Below are 27,982 nucleotides of genomic sequence, written 5' to 3' on the forward strand. Positions count from 1 at the left end.
GACCATACACGAGGATCCAATAACTATTTTTATTTGAATGTTCTGTAATAACCAATCTGGAATCTTACAAAACACTAAAATATAATAACGTAAGCTATTTAATTACGTACACTTATCGAATTATACAGGGGATGGGAACATTTTTACCAACCAAGTATTGTTATCGTTCATCGTGCTTCCAGTTCTGTTTGTGTTGCTTCGTTTATGGAGAACACGTAGTCAGCCGACGCTAACTGTTGGTTACTGTTCAATACGTTTGAGAAAGTTGGCTGTTTTGGTATCGGGAGATTGTTATCGTTGCTCAACATATAAACGATTTGCGAAATCGTGGGTCTATCATTAGGATGATCTTGAACACAAAGAAGTGCGATGTGAACACACCGCATCACTTCTTTTACGGAATACGAGCCACACAGTGCTTCTTCATCTATGATGCTTACACCTTTTGTTTCGCACCAAGTTTCCCATGCCTGAAGATGATCAAGAACATATATATTTTGGGATTGATCTGAGGTAAGTTACTCTTTATGTATGGTAGATAACTGATATTCAACTATAGAAACACTTACATACGCAATAAGGCTGTGTTTTTGGTCGTTATGAACAAACCTTGTCGCCTTTTTACCCGAGACGATCTCCAATAACAAGACTCCGAAGCTATATATATCCGATTTCTCTGAAATCATTCCGCCTAATGCATATTCCGGCGACATATAGCCACTGGAATCAACCCACCAATCCAAGTTAGTCCTATGACTTTCAGTATAAATAAATAGGTCGTGCTATTGGTTTCATATATATGATTTAGTTTCCATGTAAAACGTATTTTTAACAGAACATTTAAGTGTTTTCAAACATCAAATGGAATAAAACACCATTCCCTTTCAATTTACGTTTGTGTTTACAGTTTGTAAATAATGATTGATAAAAGGACTAACTATGTGTGTTAAATCCAAAATTTGAAACAAATGAAAACGTAGTAGATGTGCACTTACAATGTCCCAACGATTCTGTGGGTGCTATCATTGATTTGCTTGCAACCAAAGATCCTTGCGGTTCCAAAATCAGAAATCTTAGGATTCATCTCATCGTCGAGAAGAATATTGCTTGCCTTAAGATCTCGATGAATGATCCTGGGACGTGAGTCCTCATGCAAATATTGAAGTCCTCTCGTCGTCCCATTTATGATATATATACGCTTCTCCCAATCCAATTCCCTACACTTTAAAGAATCTATATTCCCAAAAACGACATTAAGAGGTCACACATTAAAGAAACTTATAAATTAGTACTTATGGTATCAAATTCATATTTTAGTAGTTTTGACTATATATCACCACTCACCAAAGAGTAAACCATCAAGGCTCTTATTGGACATGTACTCGTAAATCAGGAGCTTCTCGTCGCCCTCAACACAATATCCTAAAAGCCTCACCAAGTTTTTGTGTTGAAGCTTTATTATTAAAACGACTTCATTCTTGAACTCTGTCAGACCTTGACTTGATTTTTTTGAAAGCCTTTTAATCGCCACATCCATCCCATTTGGTAGCTTTCCCTAACGGTCAAAATCACTTTCGTTACTATAACCAAAATTATAACTATATTTCAGTGTTATATGCCCCATGTGAATATTGTGGTAGCTACTTTTGTTTAAAACTTTATCCAAACCAGCCTTCTCTAATATAAAAGCTTATGAGTATTTATCAAAAAAGAAAAAAGCTTGTGAGTACTAATTTGCGTATTGTTTACCTTGTAGACTGGACCAAAACCGCCTTCTCCTAACTTGTTTTCCTCAGAGAAAGAATTTGTTGCAGCCATTATGTCATGTAGATTTAGGTAACACAAATTTTCTTCATTATCATCATCAGTTATGCCGCCTTCTAATAGCACTCTGCTCTGTTTTTGGTCTGCGTAATTAAAACTCGACTTTCAGATGCTTGTGAACGAATCTTGTATAATGAAATATGCTTATAAGAAATGCGCACCAAAACCAATTTCACCTCTTAGTTTTCTTCTTCTTCTAGAACAAATGTAACAATAGAAACCAACAAAAGATACAACTGTTGCTGCTAGTGATGATAATACAACGCGTAACACAATGTTTCTTCCTCTAGCATGCTTTGTTTCCCCTGAAAAGAAAATGAAGCTTATTAATATCTCTGACGCAATCATTTTTATTTTTATTTTTTGAAAATGCTTACCCTGGATTGAAGCTACAGATCTAAGAAAAAATGTGTGTCCCTTTCTGTCATTTACATCGAGTTGTTGGAGATTAAAGGCATTTGTTGTCCACATCAAACACTTTTCGCCATCATATGCATAGGCCGAGCAAGAACAATTAGCTTGGCAAGCTGAGGCACACATTGTAACAGGATTTGCTGCCAAGACCAGTGTTGTTGTTGGATCAGTGGCTAATTTCATGTTTCCAATAGGAAGGAAATTGTCATTTCCTTTGCCACATTGAAATTTGGTTTCCCTTTCACAACCACCAGAGAAATCATTCGAGTCCAACTCATGGTTAATTGATTGTCTAAAACCAGGAACACATTTACAAGGCATCTGCTCTTGGTTTTCATTGCAAACACCAAACGATCCACAATACCTATAAACCGCACATGTGTATCTTGGTTGAGACCATATCACACCCCACATCTGGATCTCAACTAACAAAACGTGTAGCATGAACCGCCCCGAAACATCCATGACCAAACGATGTGTGGTATAGTTCTCTACTGTTGATGTCCCTTTTGGTCACAATTAGAATATTTAGTTCGGTCAGGGGAGGGTCGAAGTTCTCTTTATTATATCGGTGCCGGGTCACTAAAGGACGGATTACAACACAATGTAAACGAGTTACAAACAAAGTAATCGACGGGCTGATAGCTCGTCGACTCTCCGAGCTAAAGGCTGGAAAACGTTGACTTTGTCTTGGACGAGTTGAGCTTTGGTTTTTGCTGTACGAATTCTGCTGCCTTTTTCACGATCCCTCGAAATGCGGGCCGTACGCCTGTATTTATAGGGAATCATGTCGGTTCGTCCATATAAAAGACCATAATACCCTCTTCTCTTGAAAGGGATTCCTTGGGCTTTTTCCTGGGCCGGGCCCTTTTGTTGGGGTTGGATCCACCCCTAACAATAGTCCCCCCCCCTTCGCCTCTAGTTCGTAGTCTTTAGGCGAAGGACTGCACGTGGGAGAATAGCGCGTGAAGGTGCAGTTTCCGACGTTTAGGGTCGAATCGTCGCGTTCGGTGCTTGGAGCGCGTGAAATCCGGAAGTTGGATCGTCATGAAGCGCGTGCTGTAATGATGGCGTTTCTGGATTCTTCTTTCCCCCTTATAAATATCGCTTCCTCGATGTCCCTTGTTATCTTCTTCTCGTGTTTTTGGTGCTTCCGTCGTTCAGGTATTTCTCCATTCTTCTATCTCGTCGTTATATTGCTTTTAGCGTGTCGTCGTTTTTCCTTTATTATGAATTCCCCTCGATCCGCGTCGTCCAATCCCTCTGCCGGAAGTGACCTTCGACGAGCGACGACTTCTGAATCTAGCGGCTCTACCAGGTCTGTTCGCCGTCGAACTCGTTCTCCAAGATCCTCTGACTCGTCTTCGACGGATTCAGATGCGGCTCAATTCGAAGAAATAAAGCGTCGTCTCGCTCCTGGATCTGCAGTCCCTAGCTCTTCTGGGCTTACTTTCAAGATTCCTTCCCTGATAGACGAGCCTATGAACGATGGTTTGTCTTCTCCTAATTTGGACGATGTCCCTTTGCCGACCGTGAATCTCTTCAAACATATGCCGGCGACGTCGATAAAAATTGATGCGGCAGTTGACGCACTTCGTATCGGGAAATTAAAAGTTGATGTGATAGTTGTTGCGGATCGTCCCAGGAAGCTGAACACGAGACCGAAGATCTTGATTCCGAACGCCTTTCAACGTCCCTGGGATGCACCTTCCGGTTTTATTTGTCTTTCAGAGAAATACTTCACCGAGTGCGGACTCACTTTTCCTCTTCCGTCTTTTTTGATGACGTATTTTGCTCGTCGAAAGGCGGCTATTTCCCAATTTGCCCCGGCGACCTTTCGAAATGCTGTCGGTCTTTCGATCATGGCCGAGGCTGCAGGGGTCAAGCTCACTTGTGATCACTTCGAAGAGTTGACGTGTCTGAATCCGTCGAGTCGGGAGAAGGCTCCCGAGCTTTATTACGTAGCCTCGGGAAAGAAGACGACGCTCGTCGAGGGTGCCAAGGGTAAAACGTATAACTGGAAAGGCTCATATTTCTTTTTGGAAGTTGCCGCGGGGGTTATGGAGGATCCGTCGATCCCTTGGTTTTCTGGGTGGAACCCTTCACCCGGTAGCCGACCCTTCTTGATTAGTTATCTTAACTTGCTTCCTTTGTTTTTTTTTAAAACCTCTCCCCCCTTTTTTGTGTTTTTTTTTTTAGTTGTTATTCCGAGGTGTTTGCTTCCATACCCTTCTTCTTTCCGAGCTGAAATAGACGCGATTAAGCTCCGCTGCCCATTCGTTTGGCCGGGAACCGAGGGTAGAAAGGATCGTCCGCGGAAGTCAGCATCTAGCCGAAGACCAAGAGGTACTATTTCCCTCTTTTTTTTTTTTTTTTTTTTTTTTGGTTGTACGTATATACGTTGCGAGCATTGTTTTGATATTGTCCCCATTATATTTTTTATTTTAGCTGAGACTATGGGGAAACTGAATTTGAACGTTCCTAATGCATCCGCTCGCTATCGCCAAGCTCCAGAGCCGTCGTCTCGGTCGGCTCCCCGACAGGATGTTCGTCGAGGTTCCGATCCCCCAGCTGCAGGATCGTCCAAAAAGGTCCCCCCTTCCCCTCGTCGAGCTGCGGAAACCCGTCAAAGGTCTCCCCCGCCTAACCGCCATACTGGCCCTGAAGAGACGCTCCCAAGGAGGAAGGTGGACGGGACTTCTGGTCGCATTGCCGACCCTCCACAAAGGTCACAGAAAAGGAAAGATGGCCCTGAACAAGAGCCATCTGTCCCGCTAAAGAAGTCGAAGTCGGTTGACTTCAGCTGGGATTTTGCCCATTCATCTGGAGCTCGTCCCTTTCCATCCGACTCGCAGTCTTGTGCCGAGTTGTTTCGAAAGATCCATTATGGCGAAGGTCGTCTCTCTTCTGTTGAAAGGATGAAAGAGTCCGATGCTGTCACCGAAGTTGCTCAAGCGTCTTTTGAGGTTCGTCATTTAAATCAATTGTATCTTAATCCTTTTCTTCTCTTTATTGCGTCCTTTGATGTTCGTCTTTTGATGTTCGTCAGTTTATTGCGCGTATTAACCGCATGGCTACCCGCTATGAACGTCGTGTTCGAGACCTGGAACGTTCAGGGGCGTCGAATGAGAGGATTGAGCGCCTCGAGGCTCAATTGGGGGATGCAGTTCGGTCCAACCAGAGGCTTACCGACCTTGTGGCCAAGCTCGAACATCACCGGAGTGGGCTTATCAAAGAACGGGATTCTCTTTCGACGAAGCTTAAGGAGTCTGAAGCTTCCTGCAATGGTCTGAAGCTAACTCTTAGCTCGGAGACGAGAAGGCTCAGGGATCGGCGTGATGAATATGGGCACCATGAGCGAATCAATGCCTTTCATGAGGTGGCCGGTCGTGTGCAGAGGCTCCTAGCGAAGCATAAAAGCCACGCCGAAGCGGTTGAAGCGTCACGGGAGAAATTCCTCGAATACAACCAAGCTGTTGGGAACGTTCAAATGCTGGAGACGCTCGCCGCCGAGGGTCGAATTTCCTTGCTTGATGAGGAGCTTAAGAGCCAGGTCGTGACCGTGATGAATCAGCTGAAGGATGAGGTTGAAGAGTTTGATCTGCCAGACATCTCCGACGCTGATTTTGACTTGTCTCAGATTTTCGCCGGGCCTCTCCCCCCAATTCCGGCTTGGATCGCTTCCCCAATCAGCGGGAATACGGAGGGTCATACTGATGAGGGCGGGGATGAAGGGTCGGAGAGTGGGGAGATCGGGGGCGAAGAACTGGACGAGCAGGTTGGCGACCGTCCTTCGGATGGGGTTGAGGCGCAAGTCACCGACCAACCTTCTCATGGAGTCGAGGAGCAGGTTCCGGACTGTTCTGCTGGTGGGTTACCTCGTCCTTCCACTCCTGGGCGCGAGTCTCCGGTTGCTGGTCTAGTCTCGTGATCAGGGTTGTCGCCGTGTTGAGGGGTTGGCTCCCTCGTACTATCTTTTCTTTTGCCATGTTTTGGGGTCGGCTCCCTCGTACTTTCTTTCTTTTGCCGTGTTTTGGGGTCGGCTCCCTCGTACTTTATGCGCCGTGTATAGGGGTCGGCTCCCTTGAAAACTTTATTCGTCCTTTTGGAGGCATTAATTGAGGGTCTCATTTAATGCTTTATTTTCGGATTTATTGATCTCATTTAATGCTCTTTCCGTTTGGAAACTTGTGCCCCCGTTCTATAAATAGTCTGTGTTTTCCTTCACTTCTGTCTTGGTGAGTTCATTGAGTTCCTTCACTTCTGTCTTTTTTTTTTTAGGAAGAAGAAAGTTGCTCTGATGCCGGTGACAACTAGGTCAGCGTGGTTACGCAGGGCGCGGGAACAGCTCGGCGTAAGGTCTGACGAGGTGATTCAATCGGAACTCGTCTATTATGACGCTCGCATTCAACGGCTAAGGGCTTACATCATTGCCACCCGTCGTTCGTTCGAACGTTACTACGACTTCTGTCGTATTGACGGGGTTGTGGAATGTCTTGAACCGCTGATCGACGAAGGGCTCTTCTTCCCAAAGTGGCGATGGGATCGGTTGGTGGAAGAGCGGACCCGGCGCGAGGATCTATATGCGGAAGTGGTAGTTCCCGCACTTGAGCAGGGCGACCTTGACACCCTTGGTCGGAGGCCGTTCGAGGAGCGGGAGGAGATCGAAGCTCGTCGCGATCGTATCGACGTGCTTCACCGTTATGTGAGGCAGTTGGAGAGCACAAGTCACTACTTTAGCGAAAGTAGTCGCGTCGATGGGGTTTGTACGTACCTCGAGGACATGGTTGGGCGAGGTGTGGCTATTCCGATGGACCTGCTGAAGGATGTGAAAGAGTCGTGCCGCTATTGGCAGACGACAATTGGTGGGTTGGAATTGAACGTGCCTTCCAACGCCGATCTAGGAATTGAATGACTTGTCTTTGGTTTGTTGTTGCTTTTGTTTTTTTTTTTTTTTTTATTTGGTTTGTGCCGTAATGGGGTCGGCACCCGCATCAGACTGTTTCGCTTCTCTCTCTTTTTTTTTGTTGAACAAGTTAAAATTTCATGTTACTTTCGAGAATTTCTTCTTTCACTCTTTTTTTTTTGAAAACAGTGCGACTCGTGATGGTCGGCTTACCCTTTTAGTGCGAGTTAGGACTCGGCTTAAAATAACCGGGGGCGACCGTTAATAGTCGGCTTACCCTTTTTGTGCAAGTGCGACTCGGCTTAGAATAATACGTCGGAACGTCGGGTCATTACCGGGCCAGGGTAATAACTAAAATGATTCGCAAATGACGAGATATATTTTTTGAAAAAGAAATTTTATATTACTGGCGGCTGGGTCCCGTAGAATGGGACTGCCTACGTACCCCCCGATCAGGAGGGATCAAGCCGATCGTAGTTCACATTTACATGCTTATTCATACTTATAGAAAGGACGAGCTACACATAGCCGAGCTCGCTTGGTGATTTTCAGTAGTAGTAACGCTTGAGATGCATTGAATTCCAAGACCTCGGCACCGGTTTGCCGCCCATGGTTAAGAGTTCGTACACGCCGGGATGGACGACCTTAGACACTATATATGGACCTTCCCAATTAGCTCCCATTTTCCCGGCATCCGGTTCGGCGGTATTCTCAAAGACCTTGCGAAGGACGAGATCACCTTCGTCAAAATGCCGATTATGGACCTTTTTGTTATAGTACTTAGCTGCGGCGAGTTGATAGTTCTGGATTCGTAGGAGTGCTTTGTCTCGTTCTTCCTCCAACTCGTCTAGCCTATCCAAGAGCATCTGACTGTTGAGCGCGGTGTTCTGAACGAGCATTGTCCGCCGGAGGCTCGAACTGCCGACCTCTGCCGGTGCCATTGCTTCCATTCCGTAAGCCAGAGAGAACGGGGTTTGGTTAGTGGACGTCCTTGGGGTCGTCCGGTAGGACCAAAGTACTCCATCAAGCTCGTCGGCCCAGGCGCCCTTCTTGGCGTCTAGCCTTTTCTTAAGACCATCGAGTATGGTTTTGTTGGTTGCTTCTGCCTGGCCGTTCCCTTGTGGATACCTCGGCGTCGACTTGCTTAGTTTGATTCGCCATCTTGCACAAAAATTTTCGAACTGCAGGGAAATGAACTGTGAGCCGTTGTCGGTGATTATCTCGTATGGGAGGCCGTGACGACAGATTACGTACTTCCAGACGAAGAGTTGGACGTCCCTTGCTTTGATATTTGCGTAAGATTCAGCCTCGACCCATTTAGTGAAATAATCGGTTAGGACGAGTATATATCGCTTTTGTCTGGAAGTTGGTAATGGGCCGATGATGTCCATTGCCCAGCGCATGAAAGGGTAAGGGGCTATTCCAGCTCGTAGCAGTTCGGTCGGCTGATGAATAATGGGGGCGTGTCGCTGGCATTTTTCACACTTGGCGACGAACTTTTCACAGTCAGATATCATCGTAGGCCAGTAATGGCCATGCTTCCTGATTCGTAGTGCTAGGGCTCGGCCACCTGAGTGATTTCCTCCAGCTCCCTCGTGCATTTCCATCATGACACGCTCGGTGTCGTCGCCGTGTATGCAAAGCAACAAGGCTCCTGCCGCCGTCCACCGGAGCAAATGGTCTTTCATCAAAGTGTAGTGGGCGGCCTTGGCTTTTAATCTTCGTCTAGCCCATTTGTCTGTTGGTACGTCACCGTCGGCTAGGTATGCTCGGATTTCGACCCGCCAATCCGTCGTGTCGCTGCCAGATGCGGGTTCGCACCTTTGGCCTGACCTCATCGACCGATAAGTCGTCCTTATTTCATTTGGTTGGTGGAGTGCGAGGCACGTCTCGGCGTAAGTTTCACTTATGCTCGGCGTATCTATGCTTTCTACCGGGATGATTCGCCGAAGATCGGGATCCGATGTTGAGGCGAGTGCTGCCAAAGCGTCGGCCGGAGCATTGTCTCCTCTGGGAATTTTGACGAGTTCGAATTCGTCAAAGCGCTTTGACAAAATCTTTACGACACTAAGGTAGGCGGCCATAGGTTCGCTCTTGGTGTCATACTCGTCGCTGAACTGGTTGGCGACAAGCTGGGAATCGCAAAAAGCTCGTATCCGCTTAATCTGCATTCCGTTAGCGAGCTTAAGACCGGCGATAAGTGCTTCGTATTCGGCGACGTTGTTGGTTGCTTGGAATCAAAGGCGGAAGGATTGCTCCAAAATTTCTCCGGTCGGCGAAGTCAGTCAAATCCCTATGCCCGATCCAAGATGAGAGGACGCTCCGTCCACGTGCAAGGTCCATCGGTCATCTGACGGGTCGACAGGTGTTGGTTCAGCCTCCCCAAACGGCAGCTCGATCAAGAAATCGGCGAGTACCTGGGACTTTGCAGCCGGCCGAGTACGATATTCGATATCGTACTCACTAAGTTCAATCGCCCACTTCGTTAGTCGACCCGATTGGTTCGGGCTGTGCAATATAGATCGTAAAGGTTGGTTGGATAGGACAGCGACAGTATGTGACTGGAAATACGGTCGGAGCTTTCTTGCTGACGTGACTACTGCCAAGGCGACCTTTTCAACTGTCGGGTAGCGAGTTTCCGCGTCGTCAAGTGATTTGCTTATATAAAAGATGGGCCGTTGCTCTCCTCGGTCGTCTTTAACGAGTACACCACTGACGGCCGACTCCGAGACGGCGATATAGAGAAATAAGATTTCGCCTAGCTCCGGCTTTGCTAAGATTGGTGGGGTCGATAAATAATTTTTTAGCTCGTTGAACGCGCTATGACAGGCGTCAGTCCACTCGAACTTGCCCTTTGTTTTGAGAAGCTGGTAAAATGGTAGACACTTGTCGGTCGATCTGGATATAAAGCGGTTTAGAGCAGCGATTCGTCCAGTTAACCGCTGTACTTCTCTGGCGTTCTTTGGTTGTGGTAGATCGATGATCGCCTTAATTTGCTTCGGGTTCGCCTCGATGCCTCGTCTGGTTACCAGGTACCCAAGGAATTCGCCGGATTTTACTGCAAATGTGCATTTGGCCGGGTTTAGCTTCATCCCATACTTGTTAAGGGTGTCGAAGCATTGTCGTAGGTGAGTAATATGATCCTTGGCATGCTGTGATTTGACGAGCATATCGTCAATATAGACCTCCATAGTCCGGCCGAGCTGCTCGGCAAACATCTTGTTGACTAGCCGTTGATACGTCGCTCCCGCGTTTTTTAGACCGAAGGGCATGACCTTGTAGCAGTACGTCCCTCTGTCCGTGATGAATGATGTTTTCTCCTGGTCGTCTTTGTGCATTAGAATCTGATTGTAACCGGAGAATGCATCCATGAAGGTTAACAGCTCGTTGCCCGCAGTTGCTTCGACGAGCTGATCGATTCTTGGCAGTGGGAAACTATCCTTTGGGCATGCCTTGTTAAGATCGGTAAAATTGACGCAAACTCGCCACTTTCCATTCTTCTTTTTGACGACTACCGGATTGGCTAGCCACTCTGGATATTTTACCTCCACGATTGACCCGACACCAAGGAGTTTGTCGACTTCATCGTTTACTGCTTGCGACCGTTCAGGGCCTAACTTGCGCCGTTTCTGTTTGACCGGCTTATGCGTTGGGTCGGCATTAAGCTCGTGGGTCGTGACGTTTGGGTCGATTCCTTTCATATCAGTCACGCTCCATGCGAACGTTGAGATGTTGGTTTTGAGGAAAAGTATTAACTCGTCTCGCATGGCGGATGTTATTTCTGTGCCAATATTCACGCATCGCTTCTTGTCGTTCTCGTCTAAGCTCACCTCCTCGACCGCGGCAACGCCTTGTTGGACAGCAGTTGGCTTCCCGTCTGTCGGCGACGTACTGTTGTCGCCGACTCGCTGCTTTGATTGCTATAATTTCTTTCCAGTGCGAAGCTTATGCTCGATCAGAAAACAGGCTCGTGCGGTTTGCTGTTTGCCGCGCAACGTGTATACCCCTTTTGAAGTTGGGAATTTAACGCACTGATGATACGTTGATGGGACGGCTTTCATCTTGTGGATCCACGGGGTGCCGAGGATGACGTTGTAGATTGTCGGCTTGTCGATGACTGCGAAACGGAAATACCTGGCTATCCCCGCAACGAAGATCGGCAAAGTAATTGTGCCGACGGACATAAGGTGATCCCCGTCGAAACCCGTCAAAGAGTGACATTCTGGCATAATGTCCCGCTCGCCGATCTCCATTTTTGCCAAGACGTCTCTGAAGATGACGTTGACCGAGCTTCCAGTGTCGATCAATATTCTCGTCACCTCGCTTTCTCCGATCAAGAGCTCGACGACCAACGGGTCGTTGTGCGGTAGGTCCAAACCTTCCAGGTCTTTTCCGTCAAAGGTGATTGGCATACTTTCAGCCTCGAACCGCGACGGCCACGACTTCGTCATTTCAGCTTTCTTAGTATAATCTCTGATCGCTCTAACCGAATCGTTACATCCGGCTAGTCCACCCATTATCATATTGATTCGTCTTATAGTCGGGGGACGTTGATCAGGCTTACGGTCTGTATGCGGTTGTTTGTCGCGACCGCTGTCCTCTCGTCGCTCAGCTAGTAGGTTTGGTATTTCCATCTCATCTTCACTCTGGTCGGCTAATATCTTTGAATCTTTGACGAACTTTCGAGCGATATTTTCAGTGCGCTTGGTATCATGTCGTCCAGGTCGGACTGTCTTGCTTCTGTCCGGCTCGACGACTATTGCGCCTTTCTTGTATCGTTCCATCAGAATCCTCTGGAGGTAATGACATTCGTCTGTCGAATGGGTATTACTCTGATGGTAGTCACAATATGAGGTCGCGCTATTTTCAGCTCCTTCTTTCCGGACATACTTATTTTCGCCGATCGCAAAGGTTCGACGAGTTGATCTTGGTTCTTGGTGAAGTGCTGCCGTGGTTCGACATAATCGACTTTTGGAGCTACGGCTATAGGCTGTCTGGTTATTGCACTTGCCTCCGAGGAATACTTTTTGGCGTTGATAGCTTTCTCTTCTTCGAGCCCAATGTGCTTTGCAGCTCGGAGTAATGCCTCGGCCACGGTCTCGACATGTGTTAAAGATAATTCCTCCTTGAATCGAGATTCATACCATAGTGCGTTTCGGAGCGCAACGATTGCGGCCGCATCGGGGATTGAGATGTTGACATAAACCTCCTTGAATCGTCCAATAAAGGACCGAAGCGATTCCCCCTTGCGCTGGGTTAAGGCATATAAGTCGGCGTGGGAATTCTTGTCCTCAATTAAAACAGAGAACTGCTTCAGAAACTCAGTTATCAGCTCCCTGATGCTGTCGATTGATCCTGGTGGTAGCCTCGAGAACCAACTCAAGGCGGTTCCCGTCAAGTGTTCGGCGAAAACTTGACAAGCTCCTGCGTCGTATTCTGCCGGGCTGAACTGCAACGGGCCGAGGGCCACGCCAAAGGTGAGCAAGAAGTTTCGTGGGTCGACCGTTCCATCATAATGGCCCAACCTTGGCTTGACCGCTCGTTTGACCACTGTTGTAGCGAGTCGTCGGGAGAATGGAGTTCGCTGTGTTGCCTCGAGCATGAGTCCGACTTGGGGTGCCTTATCAGTCGCTTTCTGGATCATTGCGGCCATTTCTTCTATTTGTTGTTTCATTGCTATTAGCTCGGCATCCTTCGCTCGATCTGCCACTTCGGTACCCTGCTCGGCAAGGCGCTGGACGGGATTGCGCTCTAATGCGCCGATCTGTACATACCCTCCTGGCGTTGTCCCTGCTGAGGTGAAGTTCCTCGGGGTGAGCCGAACGTTGTGGAGATGATTGATTTCGTCTTGCGAATTGAGCTGCGCCGCAGTGAGCGCATCCAAACGGTTGTTTGTTCGCTCTTCTTGCTGGTCGAGGCGCGTTAAGATTCCTCGAAAAAGCTCGTCTATGCTAGAGACGGGCTGGTTATTGAGCAGAGAGAGTTGTGTCGGCGCCTGTGGTGCCTCTGCGGTCGCTGGGGTCGTCAAATTTGTAGCTATGACGAACGTTCCTGGGCTTTCTACCGTCACAACTTTCCTTGGAGCGTCTGGCGTGGGAAGGACTATCTGCTCCGTTTGATCCGTCGCCGGGGTGACTGCTCCCCCCGACGAGCTTGCGTCTTTGCTTCTTTCCTTGTCAACTATCGTCATCTCGTTTAGTTGGTGTAGGTCCGTTCTTCAATTTTTCAGAAAACTTTGACTTGTCGTTCCCCTACCTGGCGCGCCAAATTGTTGATGTCCCTTTTGGTCACAATTAGAATATTTAGTTCGGTCAGGGGAGGGTCGAAGTTCTCTTTATTATATCGGTGCCGAGGCACTAAAGGACGGATTACAACACAATGTAAACGAGTTACAAACAAAGTAATCGACGGGCTGATAGCTCGTCGACTCTCCGAGCTAAAGGCTGGAAAACGTTGACTTTGTCTTGGACGAGTTGAGCTTTGGTTTTTGCTGTACGAATTCTGCTGCCTTTTTCACGATCCCTCGAAATGCGGGCCGTACGCCTGTATTTATAGGGAATCGTGTCGGTTCGTCCATATAAAAGACCATAATACCCTCTTCTCTTGAAAGGGATTCCTTGGGCTTTTTCCTGGGCCGGGCCCTTTTGTTGGGGTTGGATCCACCCCTAACATCTACTGAATAAGTGATGTAAGACTCATCCAGATTCAACTTGAAAACCAAGGGAATGAAAGCAGAGTTAAATCGTTTATGAAATGTGAAATTTTGGAACTTTGTTTATTCAGCTCAAGGTTTACAATGTTGTAATCTGCTTATTTATACAAGTTCCATAAATCCTAGAGTGCCTTGACAGATGTCAACATCCAACTACACAATTTGCATCTAAGGCTGTGAATTGGTTAGATGTCTCTATCATCGATCTGCAACTTGATCTCTTTATGTTTGTTTGAGTCGTACTGTCGGGAAGCGTGGCTGAGTTCTTTACTTCTATGGTTTTGTCCCGACATGATGCTGGCATGGTTTTGTCTTCAGTAGAAGTTTGCCTTTTGTCTGTTGATGACGTAACTGTTGCAGCGTTCGCAGAAGAGGTAAGAGATGACCGTTGAATCGTTGTGGGCTTGGCAGGCTTCTTAACGGGCTTCTTCTCGTTCTGCATTTGGCCCATTTGATTCACTTGTATAGCGACACCGTTTTGTTGTTTTGCAGAGGATGTAGAAAGCAAATACTCTGGTTTGGCTTGAGGCTTCAGTCGAGTATTGCTATCAGGGAATACCCTCGTCGGTGAATCTAAATTGATCATCCCATGGCTCGCTGAACCAATATGGCTTAGATCCGTTCCAAACCGTGATGAGAGAGTGTGTTGTATTTAGGTCAACCTCAAGAGAGTATTGACCTGGTGATGGATCTGTCAAGCTTTTCCAAGAAGTGAGAAGTTGACTTCCCAATTTGATTTTAGCGCCTGGAAGCCAAGTATCCGAGGAATGATCAAAACTTTGCCACAACACGGCGGCAGAAGCGGTAGCCCCATCTCTCAAGACTAGATTACCATTATCAAGAAGAATAGCTTGAACATCCTTGCTACTACTAGCATTAACACCGGTCGACCAAATTGTTGTACCGATCATTTTATCATAGAGAATTAAGTTTCCATCTGATATTTTTAGTAAGAAGGTAGATATACTTTGGAATTGAGATCCTCCTACGACCCTTTGGACAGGAGATTCTCGATTAGCGACCCAAACAATAAGTCCGCGGAGAGACTTGCTTGTACCACATGCCTATGTAAAATCCAAAAGTACCTGGAGTTGGATTGAAGAGACCGAGTTCGAATATATCACCGCTGGAAACAATGGTCTGAAGTCCTGAAAGAGGTTGATTGGTTGAAATGGTGTCAGTTGCACAAGAATTTTGAAAAAACAAGAACATCAAGACAGCAAAGAATAACACGTTATTCTTGCAATTAGTCTCCATGTTGGTGTGACTACAAGACCGTTTTGAAGATGTAGCAATTATGAAATTAGCCCTGTTTGGCGCATAGACGCTTCACTTCTGTTGCTGCGACCCTAACCCAGTGATTCTAGAGACACCGATGTTGACTTAAGCTTGAAAGAAGCTTGAAGTCTTTTGGGAATCCTAATCCTATTAAGTATTGGTTTTGAAAGGATTAGGATAATAACAAGTTATATTTGGGAGCTATCTAAATATAACAAGTTCTAATAGGAATAGGTTTTGTTTTAGTTCTCTATATAAGGAGGTGCAGAGCATGTTGCACAACTTAAGAGTTTGAGAGAACAAGAGAGAGTTTTAGGTTTTGAGAAAGTTTCCTAAAGATTAATAAAAGAGAGTTATTCTTTTAGAATTCTTGTGTTCTTAATCGTTAAAGTTTCTTTGAAGTTCTATAGCTAAGAACTTGATTTGCTATCAGAGTGAAACATCACTATGGGAGATCTTACGGTGGCAACAACTAAACCTAAAGAGGGATCAACGATTTCATGTCCTATGCTAAACTCTATGAATTATACAGTATGGGCCATGCGTATGAAAATCACTCTTGCGGTTAACAAAGTCTGGGAGGTCGTAGAAGCAGACTCAACCGATGATGAAAAGAACAACTTAGCTATGGCGCTGTTGTTTCAATCGATTCCAGAGTCACTTATTCTACAAGTAGGAGGACTGGATACCGCAAAGAAGGTATGGGAAGCTATTAAAACAAGACATGTAGGAGCAGACAGAGTTCGAGAAGCTAGATTACAGACCCTAATGTCTGAATTTGAAAGACTTAGGATGAAAGATTCCGACAAAATAGATGACTTTGTGGGAAAACTTTTTGAAATCTCTACTAAATCTTCAGCCCTTGGAGTCGATATTGATGAATCAAAGATAGTTAAGAAATTTCTTAACAGTCTCCCTAGGAAAAAGTATATTCACATTGTCGCTTCACTCGAACAAGTTTTGAACCTTAATACTACAAGCTTTGAAGAGATCATAGGGCGCTTGAAAGTCTATGAGGAGCGTATCTTCGACGAGGAAGATACACAAGAAGATCAAGGGAAACTCATGTATGCTAGTCAGGATCAAACTCGAGAATACAATGGAGACTATCGATACAGAGGACGCGGAGGAAGAACTAATTACAGAGGAAGAGGTCGAGGTAGGTCAAACGGAGGAAGAGACATATCTAAAATTATGTGTTTCAGGTGCGATAAACTTGGGCATTATGCTTCCAACTGCCCAGATCGGATGCTTAAACTCCAAGAGATTGAAGAAACAGACAACACTGAAACACACAACGCAGATGTTCTTATGATTCATGAGATCGTTTACTTGAATTAAAAGCACTGCATACCGAGTCAGCTTGAGATATGTACAGGAGAAGAAAACGAGTGGTACCTTGACAACGGTGCCAGCAATCATATGTCCGGTGATCAGAGATATTTTGATGCAATTGATGAATCCATAACAGGAAAAGTAAGGTTTGGCAATGATTCGCGCATAGACATCAAAGGGAAAGGAGCAATTTCTTTCATTGATACGAATGGTGAAACAAGAAGAATGTTAGATGTCTACTTCATTCCAGGTCTTAGAAGCAACATCATTAGCCTCGGACAAGCTACAGAAGCAGGGTGTGACATCAGACTACGAGGAGAACACTTGACCATGCATGATCAGAATGGGAAGCTCCTTGTCAGAGCAAAACGATCTCAAAATCGTCTATACAAAGTGCATATGGGAATAAAAAACACAACATGTCTTCTCTCAAAGACCATAAGTGAAAGTAGCAGGTGGCACGCTCGACTAGGACATGTCAACTCTGAAACTTTGAAGAACATGATGCAAAAGGACCTTGCTCAAGGCATACCGAGGTTTGTTCTCAATACAGATATCTGCTCATCATGTCTACTAGGGAAACAAACTAAGAAAACTTTTCCGAAAGCAACTACATACAGAGCATCTAAGGTTCTTCAGCTCATTCACGGAGATCTCTGCGGTCCAATCTCGCCAAGTACTGCTGCTGGAAACAAATATATCTTTGTCCTTATAGATGATCACAGTCGCTACATGTGGACGATTTTGCTCAAAGAAAAAAGTGAAGCTTTCGAAAAGTTTAAAACCTTCAAACAACATGTTGAAAAAGAATCAGGGACTACTATACAAACCTTCAGGACGGATAGAGGAGGCGAGTTTGTGTCCCAAGAATTTAACACTTTCTGTGAAGAGTCTGGCATTAAAAGACAGCTTACTGCACCATATACCCCTCAACAGAATGGTGTTGTTGAGAGACGCAACAGGACACTCTTGGAGATGACAAGAAGTGTAATGAAGCATATGCGAGTTCCTAACTTTCTTTGGGGAGAAGCTATTAGACACTGCACCTACCTCTTAAACAGGATTATGACAAGAGCTCTTGAAGACAAGACTCCGTATGAAGCTTTGAGAAACAAAAAACCAAACGTTGAGCATCTACGTATCTTTGGCTGTATTGGTTATGCCAAGATCGACAAGCCCCATTTAAAAAAATTAGAAGATCGATCACGACTTACAGTTCACTTGGGAACAGAACCTGGATCAAAGGCATATAGACTATTGGAGCCACGAACAAGAAAAATAATAGTGAGTCGTGACGTGGTGTTTGATGAAACAAAGGGCTGGAACTGGAATGGTAATAATCAAGAGCAGGAGCAGGCTGGAAGTTTCAGTATTATTTTTGGTGAGTTCGGTAATCATGGCATCCAAGAGGGAGATGAGAATGCAGACTCTGTTTCAGAACAGAGTATTGATTCGAATCATGAGAGGGACCATGATCATGCGACGAATGAGGAGGATATTGGTAATAACTCTGAAAGTGAATTCGCGAATGTCGAGAATGAAGAAATACAAGAAGAGCAGGCTCCTCCACAACCTATATTAAGACGGACAGCAAGACAGATTGTTAAGCCAAAATATCTTCAAGATTATGCACTACTCGCTGATGAAGAAGGAGAATTGTTATTATTAGACTTGAATGATGAACCGAGAAGCTATCTCGAAGCTAAGGGAGTCAAAGAATGGACACTTGCTTGTGAGGATGAGATTTGTTCGATCAAAAGGAATCAAGTATGGGATCTCGTAGACTTACCTCATGGAGTCAAACCTATTGGCTTAAAATGGGTGTTTAAACTCATGAAGAATTCGGATGGAAGCATCAATAAACATAAGGCTCGTTTGGTTGCTAAAGGATATGTACAACAATATGGGGTTGATTTTGAGGAAGTCTTTGCTCCAGTAGCTAGAATAGAAACAATACGACTTCTAGTTAATCTTGCAGCTTCAAAAGGTTGGGAGATACATCATCTTGATGTAAAAACAGCATTCTTACATGGTGAATTAAAAGAAACTGTTTATGTTATGCAACCTGAGGGCTTTGAGGTAAAGGGGAGTGAAGATAAAGTCTATAAACTCAAGAAGGCTTTATATGGCTTAAGGCAAGCCCCAAGAGCATGGAACAATAAACTGAATCAGATTCTTATTGAGCTAAAGTTTGAGAAGTGTCCAAAAGAACCATCAGTTTATCGAAAGGTGGTGAAAGGAAATTTTCTTGTGGTAGCTGTCTATGTCGATGACTTATTTGTCTCAGGAACTGATGTTCGAGTGATCACTGAGTTCAAAGAGGAGATGGCCACCAAGTTTGACATGAGTGATATTGGAAAACTTACATACTATTTGGGAATTGAGGTATGTCAGTTTGATGGTGGGATTATGCTATCTCAGAAACGATATGCTAAGAGGATCCTAGAAGAAGCAGGTATGGCTAACTGCAATCGAGTCCTTACGCCAATGCAGTCTGGAACAAAGTTAGCAAAATCAGAGGAAGAAGAAGGCATTGATGCTACGTACTACAGGAAAACTATTGGTTGCCTTCGCTATTTCATTCATACTCGTCCAGACTTAAGTTTTTGTGTTGGGGTTTTGAGCAGGTACATGCAAAATCCAAAGGTTTCTCATGGTGCTGCGTTAAAACAATGCTTACGATACTTGCAGGGCACAACTTCTTTTGGCTTAGTGTTTAAACGTTCGGTTGCAAAGGTGCCTAGGTTGGTAGGCTACAGCGATAGTAGTTTTAATATTGATCCTGATGATGGTAGAAGCACAACTGGGCATATCTTTTATCTTGGGGATAGTCCAATCTCGTGATGTTCACAAAAACAAGACATTGTGGCTTTATCATCTTGTGAGGCAGAATTCATGGCTGGAACAGAGGCAGCACGGCAGGGAATATGGCTCCAGGACTTGCTTAGTGAAGTCACTGGTTTATCTTGTGAGAAAGTCACAATTCGGATCGACAACCAGTCGGCAATAGCACTGACCAAAAACCCTGTATTCCATGGTAGGAGTAAGCACATTCATACTAGATACCATTTTATAAGGGAGTGTGTTAAGAATGGTCAAGTGAAAGTGGAGCATGTTCCTGGAAATGAACAAAAGGCAGACATCTTGACTAAAGCTCTAGGAAGGATCAAGTTCAAGGAGATGAGGGAGCTAATTGGGATACAAGACTTGGATGAGGTGAACTTCAACCTTAAAGGGGAGATTGTTGACTTAAGCTTGAAAGAAGCTTGAAGTCTTTTGGGAATCCTAATCCTATTAAGTATTGGTTTTGAAAGGATTAGGATAATAACAAGTTATATTTGGGAGCTATCTAAATATAACAAATTCTAATAGGAATAGGTTTTGTTTTAGTTCTCTATATAAGGAGGTGCAGAGCATGTTGCACAACTTAAGAGTTTGAGAGAACAAGAGAGAGCTTTAGGTTTTGAGAAAGTTTCCTAAAGATTAATAAAAGAGAGTTATTCTTTTAGAATTCTTGTGTTCTTAATCGTTAAAGTTTCTTTGAAGTTCTATAGCTAAGAACTTGAACCGAACCCTTCTTCTTCTTCACAATGCCCAATTGGTAACCTTCTCTCCTTCTAAATCGTCCGATCTCGCAAAATGATTATTGACCAGCGAGTCAACTCTTACGTTCTGACCGGCGAGAAGTCAACTCTTACTGTTGGGAAGTTAACAACTAGTAAAATTTACATAGGCATGTGGAAAGTCAACTATTAAAATATCGTAATCAGCAAAGAATTAACTCTTACAGTTGATTACGATATTTCAACATCTAGTAAAATTAATATTATCAATAGACATCAACATGCGATGGTCAAATTAGTTTTTTTCTTCTTAATCTTTTTCATTTACAATAATTTTAATCTCAATTAATTCATAATGATGTGTGGACTAACATTTTCACCAAAATGTATCTTTGAGATTACTAAGCTCCCAAGAACTTACACTCTAACTCACATAAACTTGCGAATAAATCTTGTTAAGTGAAAAGTTTATGCAAAAATCCAATCTCACCTCTTTGTGTTTTCTTTCTTTGAAGAAATGCCACAATACAAACCAAGGGAAAATGCAGTAGCTGCGGCTAGTGATGATAGTATAACGGGTAACACCATTCTTCTTATTCTAGGATCCTTGGTTTCTCCTGAGTACAAAATGAAGCTTAAAAATGTATTCATTCATTTCATTTTTTAATTGAACATGCACGTTTATTATATTAAAGTAAACGTGTCTATGATGGTTAAGTGGTTCCTTAAACATAATTCTTGTCTTCTTTTAGGTTATGAGATGCTGGAACAGAGGAGAAGCCATCGATGTGATCCATGAAGTGATGAGAGAAGAAGAAAGAGAAGATTCGATAAGCGAAATCTTGAGATACATTCACATTGCTTTGTTATGTATCGATGAGGATGCAGACACAAGGCCGAGTATTGATAAAGTTCTTCATTGGTTTAGTTGTTTATCTACGCCTTTGCCTGAACCATTCATTGGTAATCGATTTCTTGCAGAGGAAGAAACAAATCTGTCTTGGTCACCGTCTCTATCTCCCGGTCATAGCTCTGTCAGTTTCATGTCACCTATATCTTCGCGTCAAGGATATTGAGCATGATCGCATAAGATTAGCTCTGCTTGAATGCTCTGTATATTAGATTAATGAGAGTTTATGATGAGAATGATTATGTAATTTTCTGTTGCATTCTTGTGTCTGTGCCAAAATTCAGTGAAACTATATATAACAGATCTTGAATGTTACAAAAGAATATATCATCTTTCAGATAACACTCTAGAGAATCACGTGAGGAGTTTAACTAAATACACTTACCAAATGATACAGAGGATAGTAACATTTTTACCAACCAAGTACTATTAATATAATTCATCGTGCTTCAAGCTCTGTTTGCGTTGCTTCGTTTATAGAGAACACGTGGTCTGACGACGCTAACTGTTGGTTACCATTCAATACGTTCGAGAAAGTTGGCTGTTTTGGAATCGGGAGATTGTCATCGTTGCTCAACATATAAACGATTTGCGATATCGTTAGTCTATCTTTAGGATGATCTTGAACACAAAGAAGTGCGATGTGAACACACCGCAACACTTCTTTCAAAGAATACGAATCACAAAGTGCTTCATCGATAATGCTTACACCTTTTGTTTCACACCAAGATTCCCATGCCTGAAGTTGACCAAGAACATATATTTGAGTTTGATCAAATCTAATAAGTGCTTTTTGACTATAGATAAATGCTTTTGAGATATATATTACTTACATAAGCAACAATGCTGTGTTTTTGGTCGTTGTGAACAAATCTTGTCGCCTTTTTTCCCGATATGATCTCCAATAACAACACTCCAAAGCTATATATATCTGCTTTTTCTGAAATTATGCCCCCTAATGCATATTCCGGTGACATATAACCGCTGAAAAAAAAAAAAACAATGTTTTAGTTTTTTTTAAACATCATTCATAAATTGTACGTTTGTGTTTACGATTTGTAAATAATGTTTGTCAATATATATGTGTGTGTGTTGATGAAAATACTCATAAACATGAACATAAAGAAGAATGAAAAATTAGTGTTTGATACAAATGAAAGAGTTGAACTCATATAGGAGATGTACACCCACAATGTCCCGACGATTCTTTGGGTGTTATCATCAGTTTGCTTGACACCAAAGATCCTGGCGGTTCCAAAATCCGAGATCTTAGGATTCATCTCATCATCGAGAAGAATATTGCTTGCCTTAAGATCTCGGTGAATGATTCTGAGACGTGAGTCCTCATGCAGATATTGAAGTCCTCTTGTCGTCCCATTAACTATTTTCATACGCGTCTCCCAATCCAATTCCCTAGACTTTAAAGAATCTATATGTGCCCAAAACCAAACGTTGAGAAGTCAAAATTAAAAAGTAAAAAAATTCATCTAATACTTATGGTTAAAAATTAAAAAGTTTTGAATAAATATATTCACCACGCACCAAAGAGTAACACATCAAGGCTCTTATTCGACATGTACTCGTAAATTAGGAGTTTTTCGTTCCCCTCAACACAGTATCCTAAAAGCCTCACCAAATTTTTGTGTTGAAGCTTTATTATCAAAACAACTTCATTTTTGAACTCTGTCAAACCTTGACTTGATTTCTTTGAAAGCCTTTTGATTGCCACATCCAACCCATTTGGTAGTTTTCCCTGACAGACGTATTTCAATCAAGTACTCTATTGTAAGACTGTAACCAAAATTTAAAATAGTTTTAGAACTACATGCGCCATGTGAATACTGTAGTAACTACTTGTTTAGAATTTTATCTAAACCACCTTATCTAATATACAAGCCCATAAGTACTAATCATATTGTTTCAAGTATTATTACCTTGTAGACTGGACCAAAACCGCCTTCTCCTAATTTGTATTCTTCAGAGAAAGCATTTGTTACAGCCATTATGTCATGTAGATTAAGGTCACTTATATGTTCTCCATCTTCATCAATTACGCCACCTTCTAATAACTCGCTGCTCTGTTTTTTGTCTGTAAAACGTCTTTCAGAAACTTGCGAATAAATCTTTGTTAACTGAAAAGTTTATGCAATGTTCCAATCTCACCTCTTTGTGTTATCTTTCCTCTTCTTCTTGAAGAAATGCAACAATACAAACCAAGGGAAAATGCAGTAGCTGCGGCTAGTGATGATAGTATAACGGGTAACACGATTCTTTTGACTTTAGGATCCTTGGTTTCTCCTGAGTACAAAATGAAGCTTAAAAATATATTTCTATGCATTCATTCATTTCATTTTATTTTATTGACAATGCACGCTAACCGTGGTTTGAAGCTGCAGGTGAGATGTTTGACGATGTAGGTGAGATGTCTGAAGCAGCAGGTGGGGTATTTGAAGCTGCAAGTCTGAGAAAAAATGTGTGTCCCTGATTTGCTTCGAGTTGTTGCAGATTGAAAGCATCTCTTGTCCACATCATGCACTTGTTGTCATCATATGCGTAGGCCTCACAAGAACAATTAGCTAGGCAAACTGAGGCACACGTCGTATCAAGACTTGCTGTCGACACCAATGTTGTTGTTGGATCAGTGGCTAATTTCAAGTTTTCAAGAGGAAGAAACTCGTTATTTCCCTGATGCACACATTGAAGTTTTGTTTCCCTCATACAACCACCAGAGAAATCATTGGAGTCCTGACGAAATACTCGTTTGAACCCTGGAACACAGCTACATGGAGTAAGCTCTTCTGTATCACTGCAAATCCCAAAAGATCCACAATAATTATAAACCGCACATCTGTTGTCTGGTTGAGACCATTTCACATCCCATGACTTGAAGTCTTCACGCCATACTTTCAGCATGAACCTGCCGGAAACATCCATGAACAAACCATATGTGCTATTCGGATCTATTGAATAAGTGATGTAAGAATCATCCATATTGAAACTCAAGTTAGTATTGGATTCTGAAAATCCCTTGAACATTTTAAGTTGACCATCCCATCACTACAAGAAAACAATCAATTTGCTAGGAATATTTGCGAGGGAAATTATCTCTCGCAAATTTGCCTTGGAATTGCGAGACATTTGCTACAAACTTTAAATCCATAGCAAATTCCTCGCAAATTTGCGATGGGATGTGTCCTCGCAAATCCGCTGCAAATTTGCGAGGGATATACGAGAGATGTGTAAGGACATTAATATTCCTCGCATATCCATCGCAATATTGCGACAGCTTTGCGAAGATAAAATCTATAGCAAATTTGCGAGGGATATACGATGGAATTAAAAGTGTCATCGCAAATTCATAGCAAATTAAAAAAAAAATTATAAAAAAATTATAAAATATAATAAAAATGATTTTTAGAACCATTTGCTACAGTCACTCGCAATTATCTTGCAAAATTTCTGTAAAACATCCAAAAAAATTTTATTTACTTTTAAAACATGTTAAATAATAAACATTGGCAGTATTCTTTTTATGTAAATCTATGGATTTTAAAATTTGTTAGCAAAAAGTATGATAATTATTGGATTGTTTTCTTTTAAAAACAAAACAAACTTAAGTGGTAATAATGTTTTAAAAGGAGTTATATGGATTTTATTAACTTAAGAAAATGAAATTTTCCCATTGGTTAATCCATAGAGACAAGGATTGCACTTTAATAACATCATCCACCGTTGATAAGCTTAGATCCAACGGACCAAATCTACTCCTTCTTTTTCACTTCTTCTTCTTCTTCTTCTCCTTTTTGGTCTCGTTTCTTCTCGTTGGTCTCCTTCCCCAGATCTCATGAATCAGTTAAGCCATTCACCATTATCCCTTCTCATTCCACAATTCTCGAAGCTCCATCTGCAACCTTTCGCCATTCAACGCCACCACATCTCGAAGTTCCCGTCGTCGTTCATTGGAACAAATATCGAACGCTGTTCACCACCACCACAGCTCGAAGTTCTCGCCGTCGTTCACCACTACATATCAAAAGTTCACCACCGTTGCATCTCATCCTCCGTCGTTGCGTCTCATATTATAAGCCGTCGCATCTCATATCCTCTGCTGCTGCCTCTTCTCTCTGCCACCATATTCCCGATCTCCCTTTGCCATCATATCTTCTGGCGCTATTCACCTTCGCCTCCGCCGCGAACCACAATCATCGACAATACATAATATATGTCTATACAAATCTGTATTTTTTTTAATTAATTTTTAATAAAAGAAATCATTATTTATTCAATAAAGAAAAATCATTATTTTCTTTATTTTGGTAACATTATCAAATTTTAAATAGATTAACGTAGTTTCTTAAAGATTATTAATTATATTTTTTATAATTATTTATGGTCCCTCACAAATCCATAGCATGAATATAATTTTTTTTTGGGACAACAAATATATAATTATTTTTAAAAATGTCGCAAATCTATAGCAATTTTTGCGAGAAATTTACTAGACATATTTTGCGAGGGATATGTTACGGAAGATTTTTCTTGCAAATTTTGCGAGGGATTTACGAGATTTTTAATTTGCGAGAAGCGATTTGCGAGGGATTGTCTTTCCTCGCAAATCCCTTGCTATAGGCTATTTGCGAGGGAATCGCTAGGAAACCTTCCCTCGCAAATAGCTTGTTTTCTTGTAATGCATGGTCCACTCGACGAATATGACTTAGTACCTGTCCAAACCGTGATGAGGGAATGTGCATTAACCTCGAGAGAGTATCGACCAGGTGATGGATCAATCAAACTCTTCCAAGAAGTGAGAAGTTTGCTTCCAAATTCGAGTTTAGAACCTGGAAGCCAAGTATCCGAGGGATGATCAAAGCTCTGCCACAACACATGTGCAGAAGAATTAGTCCCATCTCTTAAGACTAGATTACCACTATCAAGCAGAACAGCTTGAACATCCTTGCTCCTACTAGAATTAACACCAGTCGACCAAATTGTTTCATTGTAGATATAATCATAGAGAATTAAGTTCCCATCTACGATCTTTAATGAGCAGTTGTAAGATTCTATCTCTGGAGCAGGAGATTCTCGATTCCCAACCCAAACAACGGTCTGCGGAGTGATTTGCTTATACCAAATGCCTATGTACAATCTATAGTTACCTGGAGCTGGAGCTGGGTTGAAGAGACCGAGTTCGAAAATATCACCACTCGAAACAATGGTCTGAACTCCTGTAAGAGGTTGATTGGTAGATATAGTGTCAGTTGCACAAGAAACATCTGAAACTTGATAAGACAAGAACATCAAGACTCTCAAGTAGATGAATAACAAGTTCTTCTTGCAAGTCTCCATGTTCGTATGACCGATCACAAGTTCGTTTGAAAGAGTCTTCTTGACCCTCGAGGAAATATCCAGAGCAAGGGACTATAATCGTTCTTTTAATGTTAGAGAAACTCCTTTTTAACTTTCAAAAAAGCTTTAAATGCATTTTAAAAGTCTCCACTTGGCTCCTAACCTCGTTGACTCTATCTTTAAGCATGATAAATGATGAGAATAAAAGAAATTATATTAAAGTGTCATGACAATTCAAAATTGCATTCTCTTATATATATACTAGAAATAGGCTCGCTCAATGCGCGAGATATATTTAATTGTATTTTTATTAATTATGATATATCTTAAATATAGAAATATATTTTTGAAATGGATTTTTTTAATAAGAATTTCTCAAAAAATATTTAATATATGTTCCTTTATATATATGGTTCTTAATGTTTGGATGCAAAATAAAATAAACAAAACATATTTGAAATTTTTTTGATTGAAGTAATAGAATCCCTTAAAGTTTTTATGTTTTGGATTTTATTGTTTTGTGATAAATTGTTAGGTTCTTAGAGCATCTCTAACCACATTCTATTTTAAAATCAATACTATTTTATAGAGTAACATTTACTCTAACCCTACTATATATCTTACTATAAAATTGAGTAAATGGTACGATTACTCTATATGCAACTTTACTTTTTTACACTATTTATAGATTGATACATTGAAAAAACTATATTCTATTTTAGAGTTAAAAACAGAATATATATTGGAGATAGTCTTAGCACACATGATGTTTGTTTAGAGACCATATAGCAGACATTTAAGACGAAAATTGAGTATTGAAAATAAGTTACAAATATTACCAGATAAATCTCATATTTCCCTACATCTTTTCCAAAGCTTTAATATATGGATGCGATCAAGACTTATATGATGATTCGCTAGATCTCTATAAACAGAAAATTATTATCGAAACTCAATAACCCTGAAAATAAATAAATAAAAATTATGTTTTATTATCAATCGTAAAGAAAAATAATTGGTAAATATTTATCTTTTTGCGAGTGGTTTTACAACTTTATATTTTCTTTAACTCAATCTTAATATTTGATTTTCTTTTTGACTTTACAATTTGTTGCTACAGTTTGATTTTCTTCAATTAGCCTCCTAACAAATTTGTTTTAGATTAGAAACTCTATATGAATACTTAAATTAAAATGTGCTATAATTCTATGATGATGGGTTATTTCTCGGTCCTTGTCTCTATTCATTATGTTCTTTTAATTATAAAAAGTAAACTCTCCAACATGTCAATTGGTGTAGATAGAAGTTAAGAAAAAATCAGAAAAAATTGATATCAACAATAGATACATTCCAATTATTTTTCTGTCATAACTACATTCGTAATTTATTTTAACTTACATCTAAATGTTTTTAGTTACTATATTTGAACTTAACATATCTATATGTTGACTTTTCCATCAGATTTTGATAATTTTAAAAAAAATATGGGGGAAAAAAATCAGACCGGCTCAAATTCATCCAATCAATAAACTAAACTTCTAAAACCTGAATTTTGTACTATACTAATGAGATTATGAATCTAGACAATAAGTTTTACAAGGTAACAGAAAAATCAGCAATGATTATTTTGAATAATTAATAAGTGTATTCACAATTTACCATATGTTCCAGTGTTTACTCTAATCTTGTAATCA

General features: G+C 41.9%; 2 protein-coding genes and 2 pseudogenes across 3 annotated transcripts; 2 read left to right on the forward strand and 2 right to left on the reverse strand.

The window, feature by feature from the left end:
* Positions 1–107: 107 nt before the first annotated feature.
* On the reverse strand, positions 108–15,113 carry LOC104748762 (G-type lectin S-receptor-like serine/threonine-protein kinase At4g11900; annotated as a pseudogene).
* A 468-nt stretch (positions 15,114–15,581) lies between these two features.
* Positions 15,582–16,475, forward strand: LOC147948633 (uncharacterized). The gene has a single exon (XM_087467914.1). The coding sequence runs from the start codon at positions 15,582–15,584 to the stop codon at positions 16,473–16,475; it is 894 nt and encodes a 297-aa protein (XP_087324040.1).
* A 4,074-nt stretch (positions 16,476–20,549) lies between these two features.
* Positions 20,550–21,108, forward strand: LOC109126361 (cysteine-rich receptor-like protein kinase 45 pseudogene; annotated as a pseudogene).
* Positions 21,109–21,209: 101 nt separating this feature from the next.
* On the reverse strand, positions 21,210–26,322 carry LOC104748744 (G-type lectin S-receptor-like serine/threonine-protein kinase At4g11900). 2 transcript variants are annotated; one of them, XM_087477097.1, is made up of 8 exons: positions 25,636–26,322; positions 23,321–23,997; positions 23,106–23,240; positions 22,877–23,031; positions 22,485–22,695; positions 22,134–22,371; positions 21,776–21,926; positions 21,210–21,681 (listed from the first exon to the last, which is right to left on the reverse strand). In XM_087477097.1, exons 1-8 carry the CDS (start codon positions 26,286–26,288, stop codon positions 21,382–21,384), a joined length of 2,520 nt encoding a protein of 839 aa, XP_087333223.1. In that variant the 5' UTR covers positions 26,289–26,322; the 3' UTR covers positions 21,210–21,381. The 2 variants fall into 2 exon arrangements, with proteins under 2 accessions (XP_087333223.1, XP_087333228.1); XM_087477102.1 differs by lacking the exons at positions 21,210–21,681; positions 21,776–21,926; positions 22,134–22,371 and having other exon boundaries at positions 22,474–22,695; positions 23,106–23,237; positions 23,321–23,989; positions 25,628–26,322.
* Between the last annotated feature and the right edge of the window lie 1,660 nt (positions 26,323–27,982).

Source organism: Camelina sativa, chromosome 2, assembly GCF_030686135.1.
Source record: "Camelina sativa cultivar CO46 ecotype springtype chromosome 2, ASM3068613v1".
Lineage (NCBI taxonomy): Eukaryota > Viridiplantae > Streptophyta > Magnoliopsida > Brassicales > Brassicaceae > Camelina > Camelina sativa.